This window comes from Topomyia yanbarensis, chromosome 1, assembly GCF_030247195.1.
Source record: "Topomyia yanbarensis strain Yona2022 chromosome 1, ASM3024719v1, whole genome shotgun sequence".
NCBI classification, from domain to species: Eukaryota; Metazoa; Arthropoda; class Insecta; order Diptera; family Culicidae; genus Topomyia; species Topomyia yanbarensis.
The window spans coordinates 182,668,680-182,682,513 of NC_080670.1; the positions used below are offsets into that span (position 1 = coordinate 182,668,680).

Below are 13,834 nucleotides of genomic sequence, written 5' to 3' on the forward strand. Positions count from 1 at the left end.
AAGTTCTCAAGTCGAGTGAACTGTGTCTTGAAATCTTTTCTGAATAAGGTCACCGAACGTCACAACAACGTGGCTAAAATTTTGCACCAACGATTGGCGCTGCAATGTAGTGTTTTGGAGGAGATTAAGCCGAAATACTGTTACCTGTTCTCGTCGGACCAATTCCTACTCCACAACCGCCCAGATGTACTGATCTATGTCAAGGGTCCATGCCAAGTCTCCATAATCGACATCGCCATTCCACTAGACCACAATCTGGTAGATATTTAAGGTGAAAAATTGTCAGATATCGCTCACTGGTGGTAGAGTTGAAGGGAATGTGGAGGTTGGATGAGGTTCAGAGAATTGTTCCTGTTGTGATTTTGACAACTGGAGTCGTCCCGAGGAAGCTCCTGGAGGCGCTAAAGTAGCTGAGCTGGCTGCTATCCAGAGGTCGGTGATACTCAGCACCTGTGCGATCGTCCGAGTTTCTGGGGCAGGACGAAATTCCGGTTCTTATTTGCGCGGCAGACCCTATTTGTCAGGGCGGCCTAGGTGCTTCTAACAAAATTTCCGATTTTCGTAACGTCACAAACAAAAGGAAACAAACAAATAAGTTACTTTTACCGTTTATTCTCCACTTCCACTCTCCTCCGCATCTAACTACTGCTGTCACTGGAGGCAGTTGTTCTGCTACTGCTAGCGGGAGAGCGGGAGGTTTCTTCAGCCCGGCCGGGTCTACAACGGCCGAGTTATCCTTAATTAGCTGTTTCCGCTGCGGTCCTTGACTATTAGCTAGGGGGTGAGCTTGGGTCTTTTTTTTAGAACCTCCCTAACGACGTTGGTGACGAATCACCGAATTCCCTTGCTCCCCGCAAGGAATCCCAAAAGACTCCGCAGTGTTCTTCCCAGGTGGAGCCGTTGTCTTACCTGCTTCCCTCTCCTTGACTGTTAGCTGTAGAACAGTGCAAGGCTCGTTCGATTTATCCTCTACAGCGAGAGGGGCGGGTGCTTCGGATCCTTAACGATTAGCCGGGGAAGCGAAAACTCCTTTGCACTTTGCAGCTTCCCTTGTCGGCGATCCGGCACCACAAGTCTCACGAGCGCCCAAACTACGGGCCGGCACTTTTAACGTGTATCCTTCCGTCACTCTCGCTCACATTACTAAATTGCTGTTGTGGCGGTCAACTGTCCCGAAACTGCGTATCGAGGACGTCTTTTCTTCGCCGTGGTCTGTCACTATCTGTCTTTTATACGATGGCCGGCTTCTGCACTCCACCGAAACAAACACCCAAACCCCCTTGTCGCATAGCTGTCAGCGATGAGCAACATAACCAGCGCACTCGTATTTTTGCAAGAGGACAGCGGTGACTTTTGACCGGTGAGCCCTTTCAGGTGGATAGTTGTGAAAAAAAATTACCGGTCAAAGGCCCTTATTGTTAGTTTGAAAGCTACATTTTGGTGCCATAAAAGGTTCATTTGCACCACTCCATGGCAGAGCTAGGCGTAGATTTGCATCCTTTTACAATATAGGAGTAATTTGGACCTTCTTACGGGGCAATTCATTTTTCTTTAATTTTTTACGATGGAATTAAGTTTACTTATGAAATCTTAATAGAGAAACTCCTTAAGAAACAAAAAAATAAATTGCGCTACAAAAAACTTAATCTGGTTAGTCACAGTTATTGATTGGCGCATCATGTATTTTCTTTGCTGTGGTGAGCGCAGCCGCAAGCCGCTGAACGGTGGTGGATGGAATAGGGGGTCCGAATAGCCCCGTACGCTCATTTCCCACAAAAGTTTTGAAGGTCTTGAAAATATCTGTGTTTTCACATTCACAAAAATCATTCCATTAAATAGGAGCCTCAAGCTTTCCGAAACACTTACCTTTTATTTTTTCACTTTTATTTGTTGCTTTAATGACGGTTTTACCATTATAATGATTTTTATTTTGAGGATGGCAAAAAATGAACCACGTTGTATCTCCTTCATACAAAAAAAAACAAAGAAATAAATTCAGGGGTGGCATTGCGCATCTCGATACGAAAGGTTTATTGTATGAAAGCTTGCATGAAAAAGTCGATTCGAAATGGTTCCATAATGTCGCCCCAGCTCTCAAAATTCGTGTTTTAGAATAGCGGTTTCACAAATATGTACGACAGTCAGAAAGTCTTGCGATTTTCTGAGAAATCGAGGAGGCCCAAATTACCCCCACTGTCTTAATAACCCCCAGTCTCCCTATTATAAAAATTTTAAATGTATTACTTTCACGTTGTCACCATGTTATTTCTTAATTCGATTTTTCCTAACTTTGCTGCTAGTATGACAAATATATTGCACATTCGGGTATCTGCAAGTTAATGATGCAAAATATTAAACTCCTCATTATATTCAACAAATTTCACAGAGTTGATGCTCCCAATTTTTGAGTATGTATGTAGTATAACATGCAAGTATTTTACTTTTCCCGTAGCAAAATTGATGCCAAAAGACTCGATTATGCGTTGCACAACCAGTTAAAAAAAATAATACAGCAACAATGTGTGATACTTGCGTAATACTTATAATAGTAATAAAAATATTTATGCAGTCTAAAAATGAATTCAGAGTAATACTCACAGATTACAAACCGTGTGCCATTCCGATGGCAAGATGAGCGTCGAAAAAATCGCAATGGGAGCCGCCGTTATAAGCGCTATAATCCACACCACGCCTATCAGGACTTTCGAGCATCTGTAGAATAGTAAAAGCAAATAGTCCCCATTAAAACTATTTCCAGCGCCAAACATTCCCAACATTACGTTTTCGTAATCCTAGGCTTCAGTGGCCACATGATGGCAATGTACCGATCCCCGCTGATTGCCACCAGTGTGTAGGCACTGACCAGCACGGAAACGGCCTGGGTGTAATTCACCAGCCGGCACATGGCCAACCCGAACGGCCAGTACTGCAGCACAAAGGAGGAAATGAACGTAAAAGGAACGCAGAACAGCATCATCAGCAAATCACCGACGGCCAAATTGGTGATGAAGTAATTAGTCACGGTGCGCATCCGAGGATTCGATTGCACTATGAACAGCACTATTGAGTTACCAATTACAGCTGTCACGAAGATTAGCACATACAGGAAGTAGCTGGTGATTTCAAAGTACAACCCGGCCCAGTAGTTGGTGCTGCATTCCCCCACCGGATAAATCGGGTGGTTAATTCCGTACAGCGTATGATTGGAGCCATTCTTCAGCCGTTCACTGAGCTGTTCGATGTAGTTCTGCTCCTCGGTGGAGGACACGTACGGGTAGTTGGGTGCGTAAATCTCATACGTTTCGTTGAGGGCGGAACTCGACCCGTAACCTCCGACCGATGCGGTAGATTCATTGGCCAGCGTTTCATTGCGCCACGATCTGTTGAAGTAATCGGAATACTGGATAGTGTACCGCAGGTTGCTCATCTTGGAGTTGGCTTGGGCTAGATGGAGGACACGTTTGTCCTGCGGAGCTGGTTTGACTTTCAATCGGCGAGGGTAGCCATGGGAGGAATATCGGTCATTGTTCTTGTGTTCCTTTCAGCAACCGGATCTGTGACCAGAGAGGAAATGGGAAATATTATTAATGATTGATGTTGATCAGATTGAACTGCTTTAACTATCTTAGATGTGTGCTATGGACTGGCACATGGGATAGTGAGTAAATGCATAATAATTTCTACTTGACTGATCTCAATTTCATTTCTCAACGCCAATTAGTATGCACTAATATTGTTGAATTTTTCATCATTACCTAATGTCTTGATAAGTTATTAGAATGCACATTGTCCTGTTTTCCCTACAAAGGAACATTAATTATGGAACACAATGGAAATCGATAATTCGATTTCGGAAAGCAATTTATATCGTCTTTGGCGAATAAATTATAGTGCCGTAAAATGGGGTAGCTTTGATAATTTAAGATCGAGATTACTTGGAGAGGAGGCATATTTCAAGAAAAAATATTTACGATAGTTTAAATGATAATGCAATTTACTACTGTTCCTCAGAAAACAGCCATATTTGTTCCATGTTATTTTTTACACAACTTAACACTCGAAATGAAATTTTGGTTTCTGTGTTGACAATTCACTAGTATTGTTTACATGAAGTTAGAAGAGTTTTATTGACGATTTTTTTCTTGACAGTTCGCTTGTACTGTTTAGATGAAAAATTTGTGGACGACTAGATTCGCTTAAAGAAAATCGTAAAGAACTTTTCTAAGTCCATGTAAACAGTACAAGCGAACTGTCAAAAATGAACACTCAGTTCATTTGTCACGTCACCGTAAAGTATTCAATAAAGTAATAAACTAGCTACTTGATCGTAAAGTCACAAATGAACATTTGGAATAAAGAACGCTGAAAAAATTTTTGCGATATGCTTCGAGGGTTTCTAAGTACTTGTAAACAAAACTAGTAAACTATAAAAAGCGATGTGTATACAAAGACACACCATTTCACAACATCTGTTTTGTGTGTCTTGAAAGCGACGCTCAAATGATTGTAAATTATCCACAGGCCGATTATTAAAATATGTGATTGAGAGTATTCATAGGGCGTTTTCACTATTCAGAGTTATGCGAAAGCATTGTTATTCTTCCCATCGATATCATAGTCCAAATTTATTGTGTTTACATTACCTACCTAAGCTTTTGGGGTTGAGTTATTATCTTTGGTTTGGGAAACATGTAAAGATATATTAGGGTCTAAAATTCTCTACTATTCAACCCAGTTAGGTTTTAAACCAACCGACATAACCCCACAAAATCAGCCGGATGAACTGCGTTTGACAATTCTTGATGATTTGAGGAACATGGGAGTTACGTGATAATCCGTATACAATTGATGAACATCCATCGCACTCGATCTCGTTCTTATTAGCACTGACTCATTTTCGATTTAAAAGTTAAGTAATTTCCATCATAAAGGGCGAACACGAAATTATTGCGACACATTCAACAGGGCATAACTTTTTTACCATTGAGTAAAAATCAACCCAATTATGCACACTTTGTCATTGATGTGTATTGTTTACATGCTGTCAAAACCGAAGTCGTATTTTTGGATTCAACGAAAATGGAGGTGAACCAACGCGAGTCGAGAGAACAAATTCTTTCCAAACACCTGGAATTTCCTGACCTGTCGCACCGGCAGTTGGGAAAAATGTTGAACATTCACCATTCAACCGTCTCCAGAGTGTTGAAGCGGTTCCAGGAGCGGTTGACGTTGGACCACGGCAAAGGAGCTAGAAGAAAACCGGGACCGGACAACAAAAAGACGGAGGGAAAGGTGAAGCGGATGATTAAAGCAAATCCCAACGTCTCAAGCCGTGATATGGATAAAAATATCGGCATGTCGCAGAGCTACGTCCAGAATGCAAAGAAGAGAGCAGCACTACATACATACAAGGTACAGTACTTCCCAAACCGCGATGAGCGGCGACAATCGTCGGCTAAAACTCGGGCACGGAAGCTCTACGAGAAGATGCTGACAAAATATGGCTGCTGTGTGATGGACGACGAAACGTATATAAGAGTATATAAGAGCCGATTTTAAGCAAATTCAGGGGTTGGAGTTTTTCACCGGCAAGAGCAAGTTCTATGTGGACGACAAATTTAAGAAGAAGAAAATGTCGAAGTTCGCCTCCAAATATCTCATTTGGCAGGCCATCTGCTCTTGCGGACTGAGGAGTGAGCCGTGACAAAGGGCACAGTAAATGGCGAGATCTACAAATCTGAGTGCCTCGAGAAGCGCCTTTTGCCGTTCTTGCAGCAGCACGACGAGGCTCCGCTATTTTGGCTAGATTTGGCATCATGCCACTATTCTAAAAGTGTCCTGGAGTGGTATGAGGCCAATTCTGTCCATTTTGTTCCAAAGGACATGAATCCGCCAAACTGTCCGGAGCTGCGCCCGGTGGAGCAGTACTGGGCAATGATGAAGCGGGAACTTCGGAAGAGCAAGAAGACAGTCAAAGACGAGGAGGGCATCAAGCGAAAATGCGTTCAATTTTACACTCAAGGCTCCATCGATTAACTTTTCTTTTGATTTTTGAAGTAAATATCACGGTGTATTTATTAGAACAATTTTATGCAAAAAAATTCAGCATCTCTGAAACTTCGGAATATGAAAGAATGGGCTTTCCTCTTTCATTTGAAACTAAGTTAAAAATTATCCGTCGGGGGGTCCAGAGCAACTTTTTTTTTTGAAGTTTTTTCGTAACAATATAGGTTTTACTACTGGAGATAATTCATATTTCTGTCCCTAGATGGTGCTTTATACATTCGAACAACACTAAAAGTAAGAATTTGATAGAAAATTTAATTGTCTACAAGTTTGTTGACCACTAAAAACTGATCTGAAATCATCCGGAAAAGTTGTTTAAGATTTTAACAAAGTTATATCTAAGATAGTTTCACACGAGGCCTAGTGGTTTGGAAATATGTTTTCTCGCACTTATTATATTACCAAAAAAAGAATAATTGGGTTTAGTGGCATGAAAATATTAGACGGGATTCATTACGTTGACAACTTCTGAAAATTAGGATGTTTGACAGAGTCAGAAAACTATTTGTGCTTTTGGTGTGTAATCTTTCCCGATAGGTTCGAAGGGACTACCATTAATCGGAAGGTATTGCTTGGTTACAAGGGTTTGCTTACATTTATGTATTGTTACACGGGTGTTTTAGAAAGGACCAAACGTCGTATAATTTAGGTTATGATCGCTTAAATCAGCTATTATAATTCCGTTCAAGACGCAATGTTGAGACACACCGTTTCTAATTTAACGCAAACCACATTAGTAACTGTCAAAATTAGTGGTTAGTGTGAAATGATTTATTCAAATTTTCTCTGCAAAGCATATTGTGGTAGTTGGATTTTATGGCCATTTCCTATCAATTATGCGAGATATCGTTACTAAATTGATCCTAGATTATGCGATATGTATTACTTTTGAAAACAAAATATAATTTGAGTACAACAATAACCTTATATACATAGAAGTCCTCGAATATATCCCAAAAAAATTATCTTGATCCAAAAACTCAAAGTTTTTTGTTCACTGTTTGTCACATTGAGTTAATTTTGAAAACGGATAATCAGCGTTTTTAACCACCAAGCGTTGCAATGAAATCCGCGAAATATTGCAATGGTGCGTTAAAAGTTTCATTGAGTTTGTTCAAATATAAAGGTTGAAGTTCAGGACAAGTCAATATTATACGAAGATGCTAACAGAGTAGGAGATTCATGTAAGAATAGTTATCAGTCATCCCTGAGAACAATCGAAGAATTGAAAAAGAAGGCATACATAATTGAAAAGACTGTTTCTGCGGGAGGAATCACTTACCATCATGAAAAAGAATATGAATATCATACTAGTTTGGTCAACACTTATCTAAAACTTCTCATCCCAAAATATGAATGGTGCCCTGTATCAGGGAATTATAATTTTTAGCTAAAAGATGACTTTCCTAGCTCTCAAATTCCGCTGAATTTACTATTGAACTAAACACAACTATTTGGCAAATAAAAAAAAAGTGCTTGTGAATTAACAAACCACTAGGTCTTCTGTGAAACTAACTTAGACTTAGAATTCGTTAAAATATTAAACTACATTTCGGGATAATTTCAAATCGGTTTTTAGATGGTAACAAAGTTGTAGACAATTAAATAATCTATCAGATTCTCACTTTTAGTGTTGTTCGGATGTCTAAAGCACCATCTAGGGGCAAAAATATGAACTAGTTCCATTGTAAAATCTATGTTTTCACGAAAAAATACTTTAAAAAAAAAGTTGCTCTAGACCCCCCGACGGATTATTTTGATTTTGGTTTCAAATTAAAGGGAAAAGCCCATTCTTTCATATCCTGAAGTTTCAGAGATGCTGAATTTTTTTGCATAAAGTTGTTAAAAAAAGACACCGTGAATATATGTATAAAACTACCCTAAAATTTTGGTTTGATTTTAAACATTACAAGAAAATTGGCATGACATTTTCGGTGTCGCAATAATTTCGTGTTCGCCCTTTAAAATGGAACTAAAATACGTCAGTACGAAAAATGTGCATACCAGTCTTCTAATATTTTCTTTCGCTCTCGGTTTTGTCCCGTACGTTCTAACAGAAAAAACTGCGTTTTTGCATACGATAATATTGCTCTGTCAGCTAATCGTAAGGTGATCGTCCGTGATCTATTGTACCTGGATAGTTTTGTTTAAATGTGCCCCAAGAAATTACCGGAACGATTCCTACCGTTATTCACTGAAGATGAAGGACCAGCAGGCGAAAAGTTGTTGAACGAAAAGCTACCACCAGTACCACCATTATTTTACATTCCCATTCTTGCCTCTTCTATAATCCTGAGCTGTTCCCTCGGCCCAGGCAAAAATGACTTCCCCTAATAATGATTCATCTCAGGGATAGATGCAGGTCAAAATCGAGTCTTTGGGCCATACGTGACCATATTTTTCGAGCTCTGACGGAACGATATTCGGCCGTGACAGATGTATCAAAAATTCGCCCCGATAATCTTCGGGTGGTGGTAAATAGTTTGAAACAGGTAGATGACATTGCTGGCTACGGGCCCTTTACGAAGGAGTACAGAGTATATGTACCAGCTAATCGGGTCGAAATAAGTGGTGTCGTCTCCGATTCGAGTTTGAATTGTACGGATCCGCTGACACATGGGGTTGTTACTGGAGTGCAAACGTTTGCATTCAGTATCAGTCACAGCTGTCGGGAATATGTAGCCTCAGATTCCTATCGGGTGTCCTTCGCCGGGTTTCCTCTACCCAACTACCTCCTCTTTGATAAGGGTCGCCTACCTACAATAGAAAAGTGAGGAACATATCCTCTGCTAAGCGTACTGCTCGAGGAAGTATTGGTTCAAAACCGAAGCAAGAAGCTCCTGGTCCCAGAAACCTGAGTTCAGAAAAGGAGTTCCCAGCACCCCAAGTATTCCCATATCTCAGCCAGAGAAAAAAAACCGGTGATGGCTTAAAATAACTCTATGATATTTTGGACAGTACTATTGCAGTTTTAAATATATCTGACCCTCTTAAAACCATTCTGATAAGCTTTCTCCCCGCTGTAAAAACATTCTTGATGCAGTTGACTGCAAAATAGCCCCTCCTTTAAGCGATTGTATGTATCCTTTGAAGACTAATTCATCGAACGAAGTCATGGATTTTATCGCTATTCTACAGTGGCATTGCAAAAGAATTATCCCGAAAATTGATTCGAAAATTGAAAATTTTACTAAATAACATGAAATGCGATGCATTTTCATTATGCGAAATATGGCTTACTTAAGAACTTTCATGACTTTCTTACGGAGGAGTACTGTTGGGGATTAAAAAGTGCTATTCTTTCAATCGAATCACCTCGACAGCAGGAATTGAAGTTGTCGCTTGCCAAACTAGAATGAAAGACAAAGAGCTTTGCATTGCTTCCACCTACATTCCCCCTAGAGCCTCAGTTGGCCACCGTCGATTTTACGATATTGAGGAACTTCTCTCGGAACAGAGGTTATTTTTGGGTGATTTCAACTCCCACGGCACTGCATGGAGTTGCCTTCCTGACGATAATCGACCTACCTCATTCCTCGAGCTTTTTGATAACGTCGATATAACCATTTTGAAAACGGGCGAAATGATACGAAAATCACGGGCGAAATACGGCTCACCAGCGCGCCCGAGCGCTATACACTTGTCCCTCTACTCGACATCGCTGCGGTTAGATTGCATATGGAAGGTAATTCTTGATCCTCACTGCAGCGACCATCTAACAATCGTAATTACTATTGCTAACGGCTCAGGGCCACCGAATACAATCAATGTTTCATATGCAGCACACAAAATATTGACACCACGAATCAAGTTCAGACTAAACGCGTATTAAACCTTCCGGGATGACAGGCTACCCGCTAGCTATCGACAGTACGCGACGTTATAAACGAGAATAAAAAGTCGGATGAACGCCAAGAAACGTAGTTACTGGCGCCGGTTCGTTGACGGACTAACGTGAAAAACATCGATGAGCACTCTTTAGGACACGGCCCGACGTATGCGAAACCGAAGCAGTACTGACGAGAACGTGAAATATTCAAACCGTTTGATATTCGATTTCGCCAAGATTTGTACAGATTCCGGCACGGCGTAGGAGATTGACAGTGCAGCGTCCTCTCACGATAATGCGAATGAAACACCTTTTTGGATGGTGAAGTTCTCACTTGCTTTCTTATCATGTAACAATAAAGCCCCAGGGCCAGACAGAATCAAATTCAATTTGATAACGAAATTGCCAGACTTTGCCAAGAGACTCTTTTATTTACCAATTTATATTGTCCCTCATAACTGGAGGCTAGTGAAGGTCATCATCATCTAAAAACCATGAAAACCAGTCTCCGACCACAATTCGTATCGACAGATTGTAATTCTGTCCTGAATCCGGAAGTTGTTCAAGAAAATGATCTTGTTTCACCTCGACAATCGGGTCGAAGCAAATGGCTTACTGTCAGATACACAATTTGGCTTCCGAAAAGGCAAGGGAAAGAACAATTGTCTTGCGTTGCTCTCAACAGAAAGCCTATGCTAACAAAGGGAAGATGGCATCAAAGGGCGATGGCATCAGGGCACGGTCATTCCCCGTTTTTTAAAAAAAAAACTTTTTGCTACACTTGTTGTATGAAAAATACCTCAATTTTGTGACGAATGTCTTGTCCAAGGATGCAAAATACCTACCTTTTCTGCGGCTGTAATTTTTCTGCCTACATTCTCATTTCTCTTTTGATGCTGCTGTCGCTCGCTAGTGCAGGACGCCCAGCGCTGTACGGCAGTCTGTAAGAAAAACAGTAACATGACAAAAAAATACTGCCCCCAGTACAGCCACCACACGCGAGCGGTACAGCTTCCTTATTTTACACTTTTTAATATTTTTAGCTCTTTCCTTATTTTACACTTTTTAATATTTTTAATCTATTCAATATTTTTAATCACAAACGACGACAATGAATGCGGTTCGTTGACGCCACGACCGGCATTAACGCTTTCGTGTGCGGGCCTCTCCCTTTGACTATGCAGAGGAAAGTGTACAAAGCGAGAGAACAAACTTTACTACGCCACACTCTCACCGAGCAGTCGGAGTACAGCAGCAAAACAAAAATGTATTCTACTGCTGTACGGGAAAATGTACTCGATTTGGCTACCGTTCTGGCAAGAGCTGTAGTGATGCGTCGCTGTAGCGGATTGTACGGCTTGTACAAATGTAAATATACCGAAAAAAATGTAGTTTACCAGTATCTTTGGCATCCCTAGCTGCTGCTTCCCCTTCTCTTGTTCCCACTGCATAGCCTCAGCTGCTCCTGGTGGTGGTGACCTCGCCAAACCACCTCTGGCGAACGGATCCACCGCGCCTGCTCCGCATGTATGAGTTTCAATGTTATTCTCCATTTTGTTGGGTCCCAACTCTGGGCCGCTATCTCTACTCGTTGCACATAGTCGCCTCTCGTGATCCCATGATTATCTATGGATACTAATCTCGTCGTAGCTGGTAGGTCATGTAAGCGTTGACACTATAGTCGTCGTCCAATTCGAAATCCGTGTCCTGTCCATTGACGTTTGCCATGGCCAGTAAGTCATAATCAGAAAGCTACTTGCGGCGATCCTGATGTGCCAGTTGGCACTCCGGTTGGGCTAGAGTGCTTTTATTGCTAGGATCTTAGATTATTGGAATCTTAGGATCTTAGCAGAAGCGGCACAGACTCGCTTCGTTGGAGCTGCTCTCGGAGTTGTGGCTTTTTTCTGAGGTTTAGTAGAGCCCCATCCAAACCCCACCACATTCTAACAAAACTCCTCAACTCGCAGTAGGGCCGGGGGTTCGTTAAGCCCCTAGACTTCTGTCCTTCCTGTCCCTGCTGCCCCCCTGCTGTATGTGTGTGCGTGTCTGCGTGTGTGTTTATACAATCCATCTCCCACTGCCCGGCAGTGCTTTTATGGAAAAAACTTGTCAACATCTATTTATTAATAAATTTTGTATTATCCATAGATGCAGTGATGGCATTTCACCCTAGTGATGCACTGGCGCGTAAGTGTGATGCCTACACAGAGGATACAATGATCACACACCACAGAAAAAAGCAGAACGCTCTTTCTTTCGGAGCTGTATAGACCGATTTCAAGTGTGCGCTGGTGTTGAGGTAGTTGGGTGCGAGATAACCGTGCTCTCTTGCTCTTTAAATTCTCTGTGGCGCGCTCAGATAAAGTCACCACCGCGCGCGCCCCAGAGTCGCTGTGGTGTATTCACTGGCGTGGTTTCACTGGCTTGTATTCACTGGCGTGTGATCTTTGGTTTGTTTTCGTCTTACAAGCGACATTGCGAGTGAGATTGATTTGATTTGCACAGGTTGTTGCGTTGTATTGTGTGGATGGTGGTGGTTTATTTCAAGCTTATATTATTTTCTACTGAAGATTTCATACAAGTTGCTTGGTAAATGGAACGAGTTTATAAAATATTGTTACACTACCTGCAAAACTAAAAGTACTCGGTCCTCGGAGCAAATTGGGAAAACTTTTTACGTATCATCGTTTAGAGAGTTTTATAATGACCAGAGGCACCTGATATGCAAACTCGTGTTATAAGTATTAATAGTTTTATTATAACTTAATCCTACAAGTTTAAACGAAATCTTAGATTTCGTCGACAGGCTTGACATATTCAGACCAGCGGGTCTAATTCAGAGCTATCTGCGCGGCGAGTTAAATCTGTAAAGAACACTAAAAATTAATTTCTATTATTAATTTTCAGTTCAGCAATTCGAGAGATCGTGCTCACCGCAAGCCATGAAAAATAGACTACGTTGTGAAGCGATGGTCACTATTTATTAAAAAATCACGGTTAAATAAAAAATTAAAGTATTAAAAAATTTCAAATAGTTTATAATTTTCACAAACTTATTAGGAAAAATTATTTAATAAGCTTTCGTAATATTGTGTAGGAAAAAAGCTGAAAATTTCAGTATTTTCTCTATCTGCAACATATAAACCCTTAAGTATTCCAATTAATTGGTATACGAATTGGAATAGGTTCGCCAAATTTTGGAAGAAGTCTATAAAATAACCCCTTGAAAGCTACCTAAAAATTGTTGTAGTTCGATGTAATAAAAAATCATATTTGGCAATTCATATTTGGCTGATAAAATTGGGGTGTCAATGTATTATAATAGATATTCAGCATTCGAAGAAGTTTCTTGTGAACGAGTGTAGAACGACTTTGTTTCTACTTACTTGAAGTCAGCGGCGTAGCCAGAAATTCGGTTTGGTGAAAATCGATCTTACAGTCCAAACGGCATAATTCCGAAACCATAATTTTTAAAGTTTTAAAATTATGCAGAATTATTTTCCAGAAAATAGTAACAAGGTTCGTGTCTTTAGAGAACTTGTTGAGACTTTATTGTAGTCATGAATATTAACCTGAGAAAATTCACCATAAATACTTCTTGGACGATATACCGTCAAAATTATTTTATCAAATGATGCGCTGTTTAACGTTTGTAAAACTCATTGAAGATACTAAACTTCCGAAATTGACGGTTTCAAAATGATGCTATCTTGACCTTAAATTACTGTTTTTAAACATTTGAATTATACTTATAATTGGTCATACAACAAAAATCAAATGCTCATCAAAATTGATCAGAACCTGCTAGAGTCGAATGGAAATCGTCATTTTTCATAAATTTCTCTCTACATTCGGAAAGTGTTATCCTCGTTATTAATCATATTACGTTTTCGTCTCAACTCGACGCATTCCCAAAATAAAAACCTGTTTTAATCCACC

At 40.5% G+C, this 13,834-nt stretch overlaps 1 protein-coding gene across 6 annotated transcripts in view; it reads right to left on the reverse strand.

Annotated features, from left to right (window-relative positions):
- Window positions 1–13,834, reverse strand: part of LOC131683767 (RYamide receptor-like) — a 405,413-nt gene that overhangs the window by 333,910 nt on the left and 57,669 nt on the right. For all 6 annotated transcript variants that reach the window (XR_009304563.1, XM_058966053.1, XM_058966077.1 and 3 more), the window contains 2 exons: window positions 2,781–3,554; window positions 2,599–2,712 (listed from right to left, as the gene is read on the reverse strand). Coding sequence is in view for 5 of the 6 variants with exons in the window: in XM_058966053.1 (XP_058822036.1) it covers window positions 2,599–2,712; window positions 2,781–3,427 (761 nt within the window). In the remaining variant the exon portion in view is untranslated. The remainder of the gene's footprint in view (window positions 1–2,598; window positions 2,713–2,780; window positions 3,555–13,834) is intronic.